This window comes from Ammospiza caudacuta, chromosome 20 (assembly GCF_027887145.1).
Source record: "Ammospiza caudacuta isolate bAmmCau1 chromosome 20, bAmmCau1.pri, whole genome shotgun sequence".
Lineage (NCBI taxonomy): Eukaryota > Metazoa > Chordata > Aves > Passeriformes > Passerellidae > Ammospiza > Ammospiza caudacuta.
Window position 1 is genome coordinate 10,282,047 of NC_080612.1, and position 18,754 is coordinate 10,300,800.

The 18,754-nt window shown below is 46.1% G+C and overlaps 1 protein-coding gene across 1 annotated transcript in view; it reads left to right on the plus strand.

Annotated features, from left to right (window-relative positions):
* Positions 1 to 2,393: 2,393 nt before the first annotated feature.
* Positions 2,394 to 18,754, plus strand: part of MED13 (mediator complex subunit 13) — a 56,156-nt gene continuing 39,795 nt past the window's right edge. Inside the window, exons 1-3 of the mRNA XM_058817775.1 lie at positions 2,394 to 2,623; positions 4,430 to 4,664; positions 14,002 to 14,170. Coding sequence (XP_058673758.1) covers positions 2,558 to 2,623; positions 4,430 to 4,664; positions 14,002 to 14,170 — 470 coding nt within the window. The 5' untranslated portion in view covers positions 2,394 to 2,557. The remainder of the gene's footprint in view (positions 2,624 to 4,429; positions 4,665 to 14,001; positions 14,171 to 18,754) is intronic.

The window sequence follows — 18,754 nt, forward strand, 5'->3', positions numbered from 1 at the left end:
TTCCACAGGGATCGCTGAGTCCAGCCCTTATGGCCCACACCGGGATCAGCCCTGGAATGGATGGGAGCCCCAGCAGGGATTAGGGAAGGGTGTAAATACCGAAATGGGGTTGCCAAAAGACGCGCCAGGCTCTGCTGCGTGCTGCCGGGACATGGCACAGCGGGCACGAACTGATGCCCAGGGAGCTCCACCTGAACATGGGGAAGAACTTATCCAAGGGGCACTTTACCCAGAGAGGTTGCGGAGCCTCTCTCGTGGCAATATCCCAGACATGATCCTGTGCTCCTGGCTGTCCCACCGCGCTCCTTCCACCCCGAGCCATCCCCACCATCCCGGGGGCCGCGGGCCCAGCGGGAGCGGGACTCGAACCCGCGGCCCCGCCTCCGCGCCGCCTCCAGGCCCAGCCGCTAGATGGCGCCGGCCCAACGAGCAAGGCGGGGGCTCCGCAGCGCCCCGGACGCCCCTGGCGGCCGCGCGCCGCCGCCGCACCCGCCTTCCCCCAGCGGCGCCGGCGGCCATGGCGGTGCGCGCCCACGTGACGGCGCGGCGGCCAATGGGAGCGCGGCAGGGGGGCCCCGACCGCCGTCCCTGTGGCCGCCATTAAAGAAAAAGGGTCTCGGAATTACCCGGGAGCCGGATCCGCTCCCGCTCCGGCCATGGGGGACCCGCGCTGAGGCTCCCGCCGCCACAGGATGCCGCGGCCGGGCAGCCGCCGACAGAGGCACCGCTGAGGGGAGGCGACGCGCCGGCGGGGGCTTCGCGGCACCGACTCCGCCAGCGGCAGCAGCGGCGGCGGCCGCCGCGTCCCTGTGTGTCGGCGGCGCCGGGAATTGCGGGGCTCCGACCCCTTCGGGCTGAGCAGAGCCCGGGGCTCGGCCGCCGCCTCCCCGCCCTGCCCAGGAGCCTCGGGGAGGGGGCCCTCCGCCCACCGCCCCCGCGGGGACCCGCACCTGAGGAGAGCGAGCGGTCTCGGGGCTCCCCCGCCCCCCCGGCACAGACCGCTCCGGCCGAAGACGATCGTTTTTTATATTCCCCCCCCTCGCGCTTTTTTTTTTTTTTTTTTCTTCCCCTGTTTTGTTGTTTGTTTGTTTTTGTTTTTTTTTTTTTTTTTTTCTTTCTTTCTTTTTTTTTTCCCCTTTATTTTTGAAGGACTGGCCTCGCAGCTGAGCTGGTCCCTCCCTGCCTCGCCGCCCCCCCGGGCTCTGGCGGGGGTCGTGTCCCCCTGCCCGCCGTGAGGGCTCCGCTTCCCCCGAAGAGACTTTGCGGGGTCCCCCGGCCCCCGAGGACAGCTGGGGAGAACCAGGCTCCCCGAAGACACTCTGCGATTTACCGCGTCTTCCTCCTCCCCCGAAAAGGCTGGGGATCGGCCTCCCGGAGACTCCTCCATCCTTCCCCGAAGAGACTTCGAGGGTCACCCGCAATTTCCTCCTTCCACCCTTCTCCCCCTCCCTCCTTTCCCCACGGAAGGAATTTTTACCCAGCGGAGGATATTTTGGTTTCGCCCTCGCTGCGAAGAGTATTTCGTTTTGGGGAGGGGGGGTTTCCACACGGGAATTTAATCCCCCGCTGGGCTGCTAAGGAGACTTTTGCGGCCTTTCTCTCTCAAGGAATACCTTCCCCCCTCCCCTGCCCCCGCAGATGTTTTTTTTGGGGTACACCCCAGGAAATTTTTCTTGCTCTGCCTTTACGAATTCTTCAGACTGGCCTTGCTTCTGGCCCCTGAAGTTTGTTTTTATGATTTTAAATTTTAATTTATTTGGAATATTTTTGGAGCAGGGGAGAAGAATCTGACCCCCCACACCCTGTTGCCCTCGGACTCCGAAGAGACGAGCCTGGATTTTTCTCTCTCCCACGTCCAATCCTTCCCAGTCATTCCACAATTTGCCCCTTTCTCATCTGATGACTAAAGGAACAGGAGGAAGAGGAGGGGGGGTTCTGGATTAATTGCCCCCGCTGGATTATTTATTTTTTCCTGCTTCTCTTGCTTGGCATCTGAGAAGAGAGGAAGGAGGGATGTCAACTGATTTTTACCCCTAGCCCCCTGGATTAATTACCCCATTTTTATTCTCTTGTTGGATCAATTACCCCTTCACCTTACCTCCTCTCCCTCCCCTCCTTATGCGAACGAGAAGACAAGAGGAACAGGGAGGATTTTGATCTTAATCTCCCGTCGTTGGATTACTTACCACCTCCCTCTTTCTGTTCTCCCCTTCCACGGCGGCTTTACACCCCCGATTGAGCTCCAGAAGACGAGAAAACGTTCTGAGTTCCTCTTTAATTTTTTATTTTATATTTTTTAAAATATATTCCCCCCCCCCCCCCCACCTCTCTGTCTCTCCTCGCGGGTTATTCCCCCTGCCACTATTTCGCGTGCGTGTGTCTGTAAATCCCTTATTTAATTGTATTATTATTTGTGCGTGTGCAGAGCCCCCCTCCCCCTTTCCCTCTCGCTGTCTGTCTCTCCCTCTCTCCCTCTCTCTCTCTCTCTCTCTCTGTCTGTCTCTTTCTTTCTTGTCGGAGGCTGTGGGATAATGGCGTGTGGGTTGTGGCTGTGAGGATGAGTTCCTGCTTCGTGCCGAACGGGGCCAGCCTGGAGGATTGCCATTCCAACCTCTTCTGCCTGGTGAGTGTCGGCCCCCGGCTCGCAGCCGCCCGGGGCCACCGAGGGAAGGGCTGGGAGCTCCGGGGGAGGGGGAAGGGGCAGTGGAAGCAAAGCAGCCATTTTTAGCGGAGCTTCTGCTGGATGAGCCCTCGGAGTAGGCCCTGCCTGGAGCAGCCAACTCTCCCATGCCCCTCTGGTTCCCCTCCATCGCTGTCTGTCTCGCCTCGCCCCTCCCTCCGCTTTCTTCCTGGATAGCAGCCTCCCTGGAACTCGCCTTTTCCTTCCCTTTCCGTGCCTTCCAACTTTTCCTCCTTTCTCCCCTGCCCCTGCCTCTGAGCCTGGTGTTTCTCGGAGCTGCTGCTGCTCCCGGCCCCACATCTCGGGGAACTTTCTCTTTTCCCTCCTCACTCGTGACATCCCCGGCGAATCCTCCCCTTCTTCCTCGCTTTTACACGGATCCCTTTCCCTGCTTGTTTTTATTCTGGTGATGCCCTGCCTGTCTTGTGTTTTGGTGTGCACCATTTTGTAGTCTTTTTTTTAAACCCAAATATCAAACGGTTCATATTGTTGAATTTTGGTAGCTCCAAGAGTAAATTCGATGTAACTGGACTGTGATGCAATTTTTTGGTGTCTGTGCTGAGCTGTTTCATCAGCTTTTAATGCAAATGAGCTAATCTTAGCTGTCTGCCTGATATTTATGATCCTAGAGATTGTTACAACAATCCTGTGCCAATCTGTGGCACTCATATTTTTGGATGGAGGGGAATCCGGGCGGCCTGACTGTGTCTGCAGCCTGCATCAGGCCTGCAGCTCCAGATTAATAGTACAATTTTAAATCTGAAAGTCTTTCTGAAGTAGCAACTGTTGCAGACAACCTTTCATCTAAATTGCTCTCCTGCTGAAGGTAGGGAGGCTGCCATGTTAGGTTTAAATGTTGCAGTAATCTTTTGTGTGTTGTCATATTGGGAAGACAAAAAATAGTAACTTCTTAGCAAATGCCAGCCTGCCTGGCTCTGCCTTCCCAAAGAGAACCCGGGGCAATGCCTCCCCTACCTGCCTTAAGGTGCCTGTGCTGGAGTGAAAAAACTGAGTGCTAAAACTTGGTGTTGTGGTGGAGATAATCCAGGAATTGTGTGCTTCCTGTTACACATGGTAGTGGCTCTTTCCCTGTGTAAAGCCAAATTAATTTTTGCCTAGGAAGGGGTTTAGTGGATCATTATCAGCGTGGTTGCAGGTCTAACATATAATTGAATGATAAAACGAGGATTTAAATCATTGAAATGTGGTGTGAGGAATGAAAAGTATGATAGCTCCTGGTAAAATCAGTGAAGACAAGAGATTTCCTGGGGGAGAGACAGAATTTTTTTGCCATGGAGAAACTTGTGAAATTTTCCCAAGTGGTAGATGGCTGGAAGAACGTGTGATTTACTGTATCACCTATTTCCATGGAGTAATCTTGGATGGAAAAGGCAGTGTATGCATAAGTAAGCAAAAAGAAAGATGTTCTTTGCTAAGGCAAGTGTTTAGGAGATTGGACTGTGTCAGTCTGTGAATAATAACATTACTCACTCGTCTTTCACTCTTTTACTTTAAATCAAATCTGCTTTTTTCTGTGTACCCTTAAAGCTGCAGTGAAAACAAACAGCTCTTGCTTTCCTGCAGTTATTAAACTGGGAACACCCAGGGATCCTAAAGCACACACAGAACCAACCAACCAACGCAGTTCCGCAAAATCCTGGGGGATCCCTTTCTCGGATCCCTGTCCCCGCGTGCGGATGTGTTCGCTGTGGACGTGCCTGCACTCTGACAGCCCTTTTCTCCCTGCAGGCTGATCTGACTGGCATTAAATGGAAGCGTTACGTGTGGCAGGGCCCAACGTCTGCCCCCATCCTGTTCCCGGTGACGGAGGAGGATCCCATCCTGAGCAGCTTCAGCCGCTGCCTCAAGGCCGACGTGCTCAGCGTCTGGCGCCGCGACCAGCGGCCCGGCCGCAGGGAGCTCTGGATATTCTGGTGGGGGGATGACCCCAACTTTGCTGACCTGATCCATCATGATCTCTCAGGTAGGAGCTTGCTGGCACCTTCCTCTGGTCACTGGAAGGATCTGTACGTTCTTTGGTCACTGGAAGGATCTGTACATTCTTAGCTCGCTGCTACTCAGGGCTCGTTTCCGACACCTGCGCCAGGTGGAGTGTTATCTCCAGAAAAGATGAATTTGTTGGTGTAACCCTCACCAAATTACTGCAACCATCTGCTCTCCCCCTTGGACTGCTGGATTTTTCAGAAACAAGGGATTTTTGGATTTTTGGTCCCCACTTGTTCCCTTGAAAGAAACAAAACACAAGCCTATGAGTTTTGGCAGCTTCTTCATGAGGAAGCTGTGCTGAAAGCTGTGCCTGTGATTCACAAGTGATGTCTTAAACATGTTTTGATAAGATCCCTTTTGTTTGGGCAATTAGAATTTTCAAATTCAAATGGTAAAGCTCATTTTATTATGTAATAAGAAGTGTAGAGGTCTGGGCAGCTCTTGAGCTTTTTGGAGTTGTTTTGGTTGGAATTCACACCATCAGTGAGAAGCCCTCAGAAGGAGGCACCAGGAGCTAACCAGCTGTTTCCATGCAAAATCTGTAAACCTTTTTGTTTTTATGATTCCTCTCCCCCACTTTTCCTGGTGCCCTGAACCTGCTTTCAAACCCAGCCTTTTGAAAGACTGACAATATTTGTATTTCTCAATAATGTTGTACTTCAAATTTGGCACCTTCCTTAGGAACTGTTTGCTTGTTGAGCTCAATTCCCCACGTAGATGGTTCCAGCTGCTTATCAGCAAGGTGACGAAGTTAGATATTTAAATTGGGTGAGTCTAAAGGTGAGACTCAACTAATTTGAGGGAAAAAAAAAAACCAACAAACACATCACTCTAATTTCCTTTCAAATAATGTACAGCATTCAGATTACTGAAGTGTAAAATGAGCCCAAGGTTTGGTGACCTGGTAACCAGAAATTGTTAATGCTGCCTCTCTGTGTGTGTGTGTGTGTGTGGATAAGCTGGAGAACAAACAGGAGTTTAAAGTGCCACTGAGGAAGTTGACTTGAAACAATTTAATAATGTGTGGAATTTTCATACAAAAATACTGTGATCTGAAAAACAATTGACGCACTGAAATGATGTTTATTTCTTTGAATAGTTGACTTCAAAGATTGGGCTGTTGCTCCTATTCCTGTCTGTCCTGGAACTACAAACTTTGCATTTTAAATGGCACTTACACTGGAGTTTGCTTGATATTTTAGTGCATTGGAGGCTTCCTTATTATGACCTATAAATAACCTCAGTTGTGACCTGCAGGGAACATCCTTTGTGTGCCTGAGATGTAACTTGGACCCAGTGCTGGGTGGTTTTGGCCTGGGCCTGCCCTGAGCCAAGACCAGCACTTGTGTGGAAGGACCTGTGTGAATTTTGTGTGCTGTGGGATTAAATTGAGACAAACACATTTAGAGTGGGAAATCCAGTGAAATTTAAGCCATTTGGAAAGTGCAATTTTGTGCTGCCTAACCACTAAAATTATTTGTTTGAGCAACTTTCTTTGCCACTTCTTGAATCTGTCTGCTGGTGATTTATCACAGAGGGACATTTGGAAACAGCAGTGGTTTGTAGCTGCAGTTCCAGCTCAGCCCCTTGTTTGTGCTTGTCCAGAATTCCCCTTTTGCACAGGTAGATAAGCAGGTATCATCCCAGGGAATTACCAACTCTTAACCTCTCTTAGGGTATAAGGCAGAGATAGGGCAGGATTAGAGTCTCCCAGCCATGTCTTTGGGTATTTTCTTGGTTCAGGTCACCTGTGGGTGCCTGTGCTTCCCCAGAGCTGTTCCACACGTGTTGTGTGCAATGCTGCTGCTCCTCAGGCTGTCACCTGCAGCTGTGTCTGACACTGCAGAGGTTTTGTCCTCCTGGAATGAAAAAGAGAATTTGTGTGTGAGGCTCTGGTGCCAGGAGCTGGGATAGATCCTCCTGTGCATCACAGCTGAGGGGTGCCCACAGCTGCACTTTTTCTCTTTGCTGTTACACAAAATCTTCACGTGGATCTCACAGAAGAGAGAATTATGGCTGAACCCAAACAATGTTATCTGACCTTTGTCGTAGCCTAATGGATTTTTTCATCGGTGGACAATTTCTCCTGGTAATTCACACTGCCTTGTTCTCCCAATGACTGCTTGTTACATTTTCAATGGGAATGATAAATGACTTCTTAGCACAGGCTTGTTACCTGCAAAATTGATTGGAAATTGTTTGCTGCTGGAGGCTGAGGTGCTGCCTCATTTGGAAGTTTGCTGCTGGATGGGTGAAGGATTGTCCTGCAGGATGGGGACAGGGAGGAATGTGGGAGCAGTTTGTCCCTTAGTGTCTTTGGACAGATTTCTCCTGGAGAAGTGGCCCTTGAGAGACCCCTGGTTAGAAATCTGCCAGAGCCACATTAATAACTCTGATTCTGCTCCCTTTGCTCTGAAACTCTGCCTGCTCAGGACAGGTTGGTATTTTGACAGTTTCTGAATTTTTGGTGATGTGCAGTTTCAGTGAACAATGGGTGTTCAGTGACTGGAACACATCTTGGTTATCAGCCCCGGGGGATTTGAAATATGTCAGCTTCCCTTTTGTCCCCTTCCCAAGATGCCTTCAGCAGGGGATGCAGGGTTGGGAATGTACATCTTTGCATATCAGATTGAAGAAATAAATGCTATCTCTGTGTTCAGCTGCACATTCTGCAAGTTCACTCTGTGCCCTGGAGTCACGTTTGAATCCTGCTCGTGGCTGTGTCAGGGTTCTCAGTGCAAGCCTTGGATAAGTGTCTTGTTGATGGTCAGGGATTGTTGTTGCCTCGGGGCATGTCAAAAGGAGACTTGTTCAGAGATGCTGATTGATCAGGAATATTGACTTCACTCAATCATTTATTTTTTTCCCTTCCCTAGGAACCTACTTACTGTACATACAGCCAAAAACCAGAGCTCTGTTTCTATCCCAACGTAGCTAGAGGCAGACAGAAGTTAGTGAAATGTTATTTTAGCCTCTAACAACCTCAAAGGTTATGTTTTTGTTCTGACAGTGAGGCTTGATTATAGTAATTCTTGCAACTCAAACCCTAAAGTAGGACATCTCTTCCAATTTCAGCAGGCAATGGTCTCTCACAGCTCTGATCAGCAGTTATTTTATTAGAAAGGTTCTTTCTTATTTTCATGTGGCTTCTTCTGCTCTTGGATTATTTTCTTTTAAATTGGCAGTAGATGATTTTAAACCTGAGAACAGTGGGGTATGAATTATGTACAAGACACAGTCCCAAGGAAATGGTTACAATTTGATTAATGCTGGGATAGGGGAATGCTGCTATATGGCTTTGACCTTCAAATTGCATCTCTTAAATGGTGAGCTGCAAGATGTATCTTTTTCATTCTGGTGTCTATTAAATTTGGCTAATTTACTTTAAAAATTAAAGAGTTGTCTGTCATATATCAAGATAATCAGTTTTTGTTTGCTGAACAATCTTGCTCATGCTTCTGTGAGGGGGAAATGTATAAAAATAATGGTGGCTGGAGGAGAGCTGGGGAGAATCCTGGTGTTTGTCTGGTGCAAACAGTCATGGCAGCACAGACTGATATGTGCTGTGTGGTTTTCAATGCATGTGCATTCTAGATCAAATCCCTGTCCCCAAAAATGCAGTGAGGTTGTGCTGATGTCAGCACTGAGTGTCTCACTGCTCCAGGACAATGGAAAGCAGAGGATGAGCCAGTTCCCATTCCAAGGGGCTGCAAACCCTGCCAGTTGCAAGGAGTTGGCAAAGGCAGCTTGGAAAAGAGTTCAGCCAGTGATGCCTTTTTAAAATAACAATTGCTCCCTAAGATCATTTAACTCCTACAAAAAATACCAACAAAAACCCAACAAAAAGGGGAAAGGATGCTTTTACACCATTGTGCACCTGGTGTGAGCAGGGTGAGCTGCAGCCCCGAGGCTGGGCAGGATCTGTGTGTTCTGAGGCAGGCAGCAGAGGCTTTCCAAGTGTTCCTGCTGCATTGATGCTTCAGCATTTCCTCAGTCCTCCATGTTAGAGATGGAGCCACTTAAGCAAAAGTGCTGATAAGCATTATGCAAAAATTACTGAGGCAGTTTTATCAAACTTCTGTGTCTGGCTGTGAGCTCAAAGGTGACAAGATTTAACTTTCCCTCCCCATCTTTCCCTGACCACCATGCACGTGAAACATCAGTGGAGTCAGGTGAAAATGCTTTGTCACAGGCAGGGAATGAGGGTTTGGCACGGGGTCGTGTTGGTTGTGTGTACAATGGCACGTGCAAAACCACCTGGATACAGCAGAACACTGAAATATTTCACTTGCACTGCCACATCTACCTGAGTGTGGAATTACCCAGTGTGGTGGAGGGTATGGGATCCTTTAGCTGGGAAGTTTTTCAGTTTTTCTTGTGGCTTGTAGCCAAATTTACACCTGCAAATGGAGAGGGAGAGCAGTTACCTTGTTATCCTTACAAACTGCCATGGCTACACTCTTACAGAGAGGTTCTGCTTTGAATTGTCAGGATTTAGGGAAGATTCTGCTGGGTAGAGAGCATAAAACCCCTGTGTGACACTGGCAAAGGCCAAGCAGCACAAAAAGCAACCTGGAATGGAGCTGAGTGTTCTCACTGTGGGATTTTGGACAGTTTGGGTGCCCAGAGTCTGGGATTCAGATTCTGTTCAGTGAGTGTAGATAACAGACACCACTCTAAGAGCAACAAACTTCAGCTGTCTTACTCAGATTCTTACACTGGTATTTTAAAATTGTATTGTTTTCCTTTTTTTCTTTGCTTCTCACTTGTTTCAGGCCCTCAAAACAGAATTTCAGTAGCTTTGCTGGGTAATTCTTGCTTTGAGCAGTTTAAAGTATTTTAATTCAAAAATCTGGGGTTTTAAATGGAAAACTTCTACTCCAAGTGTTTGTCATATCATTACAATATTGTGCACATGACTCTGTTTATTTACTTCCCTTGGAATCTGGGGTTTATATAGGAAGTTTAATTGTATAAATCAGGTGTGTGTCAGTGTTTTTATAACTGGCACAGTCATATAAAGGCAAAAAAGGAGCCTGTGAGGTGAGAAATGCTTCCAAAAGAAAAGTCTCACTCCTGATATGAAAGAATGGATTTTTCCCCTGTGTAATTGAAATAATTGGGGGGAACTGTACTCCAAAGTGGAGGCTGTGTTTCTTTGCACAGTTTATTTTAGAATTCATTGAGCATTAGGGAGATATTGTTAATGGTGTGATAAACACTCAGCTTGTGGAAGAACTGGTGTTTACTGGTGTGCTGTGTGCTAAAGGAAGGAGGGAAATTCATGTTTTAAGTCTTGACAAAAATATCATTTTCAAGGCTGTATATTTATCTGTGCAATATAGATTTATCTCCATATATGTATTACTTCTTAGAAATCCTTGATTAGTAAATTTTACTAAATATCTATGAAAAACAATAAGCTTTAAAAACCTGACATAAATGATATTTTAATATTTAAAGATACTCCTTATTCAGAATTCACTAAAATTACAGGAGTTTTATATTTGGAGGGTGCTCCAAATTTTTTCTTTACTCTTTACACCACACAAACAGAATGGCACAATCAGTAAAATGAACTTTGCTGGTTCAGGTGAGCTGTGGGAAGAATGGAAAGGAGAACATAAAACTTCTGAAGGCCTCCAATAAAATTGGTAACATTGAGAAGGTGCTGACTGATAAAGTTTGTTTATGTGTAGTATGCAAATTGCTTTTTCCTGGCCATTGTTTCCATGAATTCCTCATTCCCTGATCATTTTTAGCTTCATTTGAGGGAAAACTCTGTCTAATATGTGATATAAAGAGAGAGGGAGCAGTGGGATATGAGCATAAATTGACATAAAAATAAGTGTGCTGGGGAAGAGCTGAGTGCTTTGGGCAGCTGAGAGAACTCATCAGAAATGAAGCACTTGTAACCTTCAGCTTGCCAGAGCTCTTCTGTGGATAACACTTGTCCAAAGTGAAATTGTGGCTTAGCACCTTTTGAAAAATGAGTCAGCAACTTCTTTTGGTTTGTTAGCATTATCAGATGGAACATTTGGATTTATTGTTTAAGAAAAACGAAAGGACCAAAGTGCCTCTTCCTCTCCCCCTCCTGTAATGAATGGTTTGCTGTGTACAATTTCTATTAAGTGGGAGGGGTTTTCTCATGTCGAGAAACAACAATTAGAATTAAGAAGAAAAATAGTTGGCAGATGTGAGCAGATGTCATGTTTGCTTCTCTCCACCACTAAAACAGGGGGAGGGGAAGGACTAAATAGACTTCAGAAAGTCAGAGAACACTTACTGCTGGCTTTTTTGCATGAATTTGAATAATGTTCTGAAGTGAGGGTTTCTTGAGCTGACAGCTTCTTCTACCTTCCCTTTCTGTGGCAAGGTGTGCCTCACTCAGAGCAGTGGTCTGGTGAGCAAAAATTGGAGTTTTAATTGTGATTTCCATCTCAGACCTTGCACTTTCTCCACATAACACACTCAGCTGAGAGCTCTCTGGTTCTGCAATAACCTAAGGGAGGAGAGCATTCAAGAATTACAACCTGGGGCAAGTCCTTGCTTGGGAACTTGATCATAGCTTGGTGGTCCTGAATGGAGCTTCATCCATCCTAAATGGAGCACCTGGCTACAGAGAATGGAAACATCTCCTTTGTGTGAGCACCAAAACACAAGATTTGTGTTATTTCAGTATCCCTACAATCATCCATGGCATTGCCACACCAGGCAGCACTGGCAGAACCACAGGACACAGCCTCAAGCTGCACCAAGGGAAATTTAGGCTGGATATTGGGAAAAAGTTTCTTACAGAGAGGGTGATAAATTCTGGAATGGCTGCCTGAGGAGGTGGTGGAGTCCCCATCCCTGGGTGGGTTTAAAACAAGCCTGGATTTGGCTCTCAGTGAAGTGCTGGGTTGGACTCAATGATCTTAAAGGTCTCTTCCAACCCAGAGATTTCCTGAATCCTATGAAATCTGTAATATGCCAAAACAAAATTAGGCATAAAAACTGGAATTAGCTCCTTCCATTCAGTCTTCTGGAAGCTCCTGGATGTTCTTGGAACGATTGCTGGATGTGTACAAACCAAGAGTGTAACCTTTGAGATGGTGAGGAGTTTATTGTGCAGCTAAAGTCCACGGTGAGCCAGCGCAGGAGTTAATGTTTGCTCTGCTGAGCTGAGCGGGGCCAGGGCAGCGCTGGGCACCCCCAGGGCTGCAGCTGGGGAGCGCCCCCCGAGCTTGGCACGGCCACCTCACACCCTTTGACTTTGGACTTTTGTTGCTTTTTGTTACCAGAGCCGTGTGTGATGTTGCTGCAGTGAGTTACTGTGTTATCTTGTAGCTTTACAGTTTTTAAAAACAAGTTTTTGCTCCACTCCAGCGCTGGAGTAGTAGGGTGGTGGGGTGGGAAACTTTGTGGTGAGGTCTCTGCTTTGGGAAATGCTGCTCCTTGTTTTGCCTTGTCTTTCCCAGAAAATTATTTCGTGGAGTGATTAATCTGTAATGATGCACACCTCCTCTTTTGTAAATGATGGGGCAGGTTTGTTTACTCTTTTTCTGTCCCTCAGAGTTCCTGGGAGTGACTTTCTTTTACTCACAATACCGGCCTTGTGTGGAAATGAACTTTTCCCTGTGTGGAATATACCAAAATACAAACATGCTCACCATGTTTTGGTTCCAGTAGTATTGAAATTCCCTTCTCTGGCATCTCTGTCATAAATATTGTTTATTGTAATAATCTGTAAGGTTTTTCCTAACTAAAACTCTGAGGTGAGTGGCTTTCTAGACGCTCTCTAATTTAAGGATATCAAGACTTTAGGTAATAATATTGCAACCTTTTAAGCTTGTAAGTGGCTTCCAGAGAAAGGTGAAGGGGTTTATTTCCAAGGGGGATTTAAATGCAAGGATTTACCTGTGTTGTGAGGTTTTCTGACCATGGAGCAAAGCAGGGGAAGCAAAATTGTGTGTGAGGGAGAGGGGAGCAGGCACAGAGCTGCTCAGAGCTGGCTCCAGCCCTGGGGATGTGCAGGGACAGGGCTGGGACAGAGGAGAACCTGTTCCCACCTGGGCTCTGTGGGAGCTTGGAGCAACGACCTCCACAGGTCCCCCCTGACCTAAATTGTTCCATGACTATCCAGAGACTGGAGTAAAAATGTCTCCTTATCTATGTCAGCCAAGCTTCTCCTCTCTCTGCTGCCTGGAGTACAGAGCAATGGCATCTGCAGAGTAACTCTGCTGGGTTAGTCCAAGGAGAGCAGAGCACATCCTGAGGGGTAGATGTGAACCACAAAATACCAGGAATTAGAGCCAGAAAGGCAAGATATGAGTGCCAGGGATTTAAGGGCAGTATCTCAGGCTTTATTATATTCTAATATTATTATTATCCTCCTGTTAGTGTTGTTGGGATGAATGATATCAGATATGTCCTGGGAGACACCCAGGGACTCCCAGATGTGCCTTGTTTTACCTGGGTGAGGGAATGCAGTGCCAGTGCAGCTCTTTGGAGCTGTGCTTGTGCTTTGAGGGCCTCTAGACCCTGTTCAGACACTGAGCAAGAGCCACAGTGGTGCAAGAAGTTGCAGCTCCTTGTCACAAATCTCACTTTTCTATTTGGCAAATCACCTTGGCTTGTGTGCCTGTGTTTGATTGTGGGCACAGAAGGTGTCAGTGTTTGACTGCAGAATCCCATTGGCAGGAGTGGGCATGGTCTTGCTGATTTTTCTCTCTGTACATCAGAAAGCAGGGCCAGGCTGCTTAAATATCTTCATTTTTAATGTTGAATTAAAGAGAAAATTGACAGTTTTGAGTCTTGTGAGGAGAATCAGGTTGCTCTGACCAAAATTCTGAATCTGAGTATTTTTCATTATCATTGACGGTCAGTTGATTGCTGACTTTTATTCCTGGCTTTCTTCAATGCCACTCAAAGACACCAGGATATATTAAGTCTGGTTTTGATAAACTTATTTTTAAGCCTAATTGTCACCAATCCTGCAGGATGAGTAACCCAGACTCCCCAAAACACCTCACAGACAGATCCCACAGCGCTCCTGCAGCCTGCAATACACAACACGCTGCTGCCACTTGTTTCCTTTGTGTACAAACAACTGTTGAAATCTTCTTTCCCTGTGGGGGATGAGATATTTTTCCAGCTGATCACTTTTAGCAGCTCCATCACAAAGTGAGCGGAGTTATCTGAGCCCCACAGGCTGGCTTTGGTCGTGCCGTGAATATCTCTGAAAGCCTTGTGGGAGAGAAGAGGCTGTTGTGACGTGTGTGCCGTGACAGGATGGGATAAAAGGTGATTTCTGTTTCCCCTGTGCCTTGCAGAGGAGGAGGATGGGGTGTGGGAGAACGGGCTGTCCTACGAGTGCCGCACGCTGCTCTTCAAGGCCGTGCACAACCTGCTGGAGCGCTGCCTCATGAACAGGAACTTCGTGCGCATCGGCCGCTGGTTCGTCAAGCCCTACGAGAAGGATGAGAAACCCATCAACAAGAGGTAGGAGCCTTCATTGTGCTCTCTTGGAGAAGCTGGAGGGTTTGTTCTTTGTGCTAGAAGAAAGGTTTGATGAAGAGGCTCCTGTGGGTGATTTATTCTGGAGCCTGGGTCTCTGCTCTTTCTTATTTTGCGGCTTTTTTGGAGTTCTTCAAAAGTTTCTTAAGATGAAAGGAAGTAATGCTAAACATGGTAAATAATCTCCTCTGTGCTGTACCCATGACTTCAGAATCCCTTCTGGTACCCATGTCCAAACCATGGACAATGGGTGTTGGGAAAGAAGGTAGAGTCTTCCAGAGAGGAAGAAAAAGATACCTGAATGAAGGTAGGAAGAAAAATATACCTGAATGAAGGTGTCTCATCTTTATGGTCCTGCATGAAGGTATCTTACCTTTAAGGACCTGCATGAAGGTACCTTTTTTAAGGTCCTGAATGAAGGTATCTCATCTTTAAGGTCCTGAATGAAGATATCTCATATTTTTTAAGGTCCTGAAGGAAGGTATCTCATATTTTTTAAGGTCCTGAATGAAGGTGTCTCGTATTTTTCAAGGTCCTGAATGAAGAGATTTCATATTTTTTAAGGTCCTGAAGGAAGGTATCTCATCTTTTTCAAGGTCCTGAAGGAAGGTATCTCATCTTTAAGGGCCTGACTGAAGGTATCTTACCTTTAAGGTCCTGAATGAAGATACCTTGTCTTTAAGGTCCTAAATGAAGGTACCTTTTTTTAAGGTCCTGAATGAAGGACCTTATGAAGGTGCACCTGCCCTGGCCCTGCAGGTGACAGGAGCTAGTTGTGCTTGCTGACACCAAAGACTCATCATGGAGAGCTCCCAGCTGAGCTTTGGCTAAATGGCATCCCATGGGAGATGCTGAGAGTTTGGAATGTCAGCTCCTGGTCAGAACAAGGATGGTTCTGCTGTCTGGGAATGCTGCTGTTGAAAGGATCCATGTGACCTCCATGCTGGGGGGAGGAGAGAATTTTTGATCTAAATTGGAAGGACTTCTTCTCATGGTTCTAACGTGGTTTGACACGGTCTATGTTGCCTAGCAATAAATAATGAAATGAATAAAAACTAGGTTAGCTGGAACAAGTTTAATCGCTGTTCCCAAATCAGCTTTTAAAATCCAAAGTAATTTAAAGCTTAGATGATGGGATTTTTTGTGTGGCTTTTTTTTTTTTTTTTTTTTTTTTTTTTTTTTTTTAATGTGTGTGTATGTGTCTATGGATGTGTTAAATCTTGCATGCAGGAAATTTTGAGATCAGTGGCTTTGCTTGTTGGGTGTGGAGTTGGCCATTGTTGGCATCTTCTGCAATAAATTTAAACTTGAAAGAAATTGAGAAGCTGTTTTGGAGCAAAAGAAGCAGAAGCACATGTTTGTGTGTGTTTCTATTAGTAGTTGTGAACTGCTGCTTTTAATTTATGTATAAACTTGTCCTTTAGTTCCAGGCATTTCTTTCTCCACCCTGGTCAGGGCAAATGTTTCCTCTCTGGGGTGTCCTTGTCCATCCATTTTTTCTGCTATAAATCAAGAGGAAAGAGTTTACTTTTAACTATTTTGGCCAATATTGGGTTGGCACAGTCTGGGCTTTCCTCCTTTGAGGAACTGGTTGACCAAATTGCCATTTAAAACTAGCATTGGTTATGTCCTGGATTCTCTTGGAGTAATTCTATAAAGCTCTCTAGAGCAGCTGGAAAAGCTGATGAAAGCTTTTAAAATAAAATAGCAGTGTTTGTTTAATTTGGAGGCTCTGATTCTTTTTTGAAGAAGGTCAGAATGTCAGCGTGCTTGATGAAAATAACTGAAGGAATTGTGTGCTTACTCACACAATTTCATCATATGTAACCCAGAACTACAGGAGAAATATGTAAATAGCTTTGACAGATCTGTGTAAAATATTTTATTGTTGAGAAATGTCAGTATTTCCTACCAGATAGCTCAGTGCCATGTGATGCTCTGAGCCCTGGCTTTTCTGGAATGAAGTGGGGAATGGTGAACAGATGTGTGCTCTCGTGGCAAATTTGGCTCATCCCTCCCAGGAATGTCCAGAATTGGGATCCTCTCTGCTCTCAGCAAAGTTGGGCTCTTAGAGGGCTCAGTTCAGGCTGTGGGAGAGAACCAAACCCTGCCATGGGTGCTGTGTGCTGCCTCTGTAGCTCCAAACACTCCTGAGCAAAATGAACATTTCTGTCATGGCCAAAGTTCAACGTGACCCTGCAGCAAACCCCACACACAAGGACCTGCAGCCAGCCTGGAAAAAGCTCTGAGTGTTGCACCTGGGGTGCTGATACATCTCCTACCAGCCAGCTGCTCTAAAACTAACAAAAACTAAACCTTAATACAACTTCTGCATGGTTTTCATTCCTTAGGATCCATTTAATCAGCGAAACCTTTACAAAGTTTATAATTTTTTGTAGATGTGGCTGACTTAATTAAAAACCCAACTAAATCCCAAACAGCCCCTTTTGTGTTAGTGAGTATTGATGCACAGATCTGAAGAATCAGTTTTGAAGCTGAATTTTTGTCTTTCATCCCATGTCACTCTGCTGTCTTTGGGACTGTCCTTTGCATTAAGGTTCAGAAACCTGGGAAGGAATTCCTGTGCCTGTGTGATCTGAGGTAATTTGGTGTCCTGGGAAGGAATTCCTGTGCCTGTGTGATCTGAGGTAATTTGGTGTCCTGGGAAGGAATTCCTGTGCCTGTGTGATCTGAGGTAATTTGGTATCCTGGGGATGTGAAGTTTGCCACCAGTGTGCTTTGGATCATCATTTATCTCACCCTGCACTTTGAGGCTTGGCCAGCCACTCCAGAGAGTTGTTCCCTGTGTTTTACAGCTGCACATTTCAGTCAGGTTGCTTTTTCTTGCTGGAAATCTTCAGTTCCAAGGAATGTGTGTGGCAGTGGAGCAGGCAGTGCCCTTGGAGTGGAGGTGACTCCTTGCCCTGGCTGTGCTGGGTGAGCTGCAGGACCCCCCTGTGTCCCTGCTGTCCCTGTGAAGGATGTGCACACAGAGCTGTTCCTTTCATGTGCAGCTGATCCCATCTGGATTTTTCCCAGTTCTGTTTGCAAGCCTGTGCTTCCAGAAGGGAGATTTTCTGTGCTTGCTCTCCCAACAATAGCGGTGGTGGCACAGCCAGGAGGGAGGCTGGGATTCCTGGTAGGTGTTGGGCTGTGAGGACAGCTCCTCCAGCAGCCCTGCCTTCCTGCCTCTTGCTCTGCTGGCCTTTTTCTCCTCGTGTAAGGTTATATTAAAATAAAAATTCTGTGGCATTGTACACTTGAATTTTAAAGGAAAGTCCTGAACGTTCATAATTGGCACTGGTGTGGTGCTGAGCAGGGAAATCAGAATGAGACAGAGTGAACACTCAGAACTGTAATATGTGACTCCTAAACAAATAAACTCATTAAAATACCTCTATTATATGGGATCTGTTAACACTTGAACTGTGGGAGCAGGAACCCCTCAGCTGTGCCCTGTGCAGTCACCAACCCTGAGCTGCTCTTCCCTCCCAGCTCCAGCAGCACTGAGCAAAGGGACACTCAGGGATGGCTGGAATCTCATCTCTGAGAACAAGTTCATAACTTGGAACTGTCTTATTTGGGTAGAGTTTGGTTATAGTTTAAATTTGAATTCGTGAATTTTTTAAACACCTTTTTAAATGAGGTTTCAAAGAATAGTAGTTATGAGTATAAACTTTAGGGTTAAAGATTAATTAAACTATTTAGTAATTGAATTTTAAAAAGTTTTTTCTAGGATAGAGATTCTTTGAATATAGTAAACATTTTTTACAAAGATTTGAAAGTGGTTTCAGGTAGGATTATGAGTTTGGATATGAAAGTGTGAAGGTGGAGGAAGTGTAGTTGGATGAGACACAGATTATTTAGTATGAAACCAAAAAGAAGAGAAGTTGGTGTTACAGTTCAGCATCACCCTGCCTGGGGAAACTCTCTGAGGGTTTCAATCTGCTGGTTCCACTCCTGTTTCTCGACAGGGCAGGGCTGGAGCAGCTCCCTGAGGCAGGGGGTGTGTGCTGGGGTCTTGTTGCCCATTTTTAAGTGGGTGATTTCACTTTTCCAGATGAATAAAAAATCCACAGAGAGGATTTTGCTGAAGGTTTTTTCTGCAACCAAACAAAAAATTAAAAAAATCTTGTGTATTTATCACAACCTGTTTTGGACACTTGGACACTACAGAAGCTCATTAATGTGGTTGAAATGACCACACATTAAATGAAAATTTGACAAATAGGAATGTAATTCTCTTTTCTCCTGTCCAAGCAGTTGTTTTGCTGCTGCTTTCAGGGGTGTGGCTGTGTTGGTTTTATTCCAAAATCCCCTCACAAATGGGAGATGGAGACTGATCTGTCCCACCCCACTGTGCTGGTTGAATTGCCTTTGGATGAGTCTGCTCCTCTTACTCATTACTGGGGTATACCTGCAATAAATATCATTAGGAAAGCTGTCAGATTAATTACTATTTTAGATAGAAATTAAAGAAATCAAATATGACACTCCTAGTGAAGTTCCAAGTGTTCATGTGAGGGGCATCTCTTGGAGTTTTTGGTAATAATTACAACTTGCTAAACT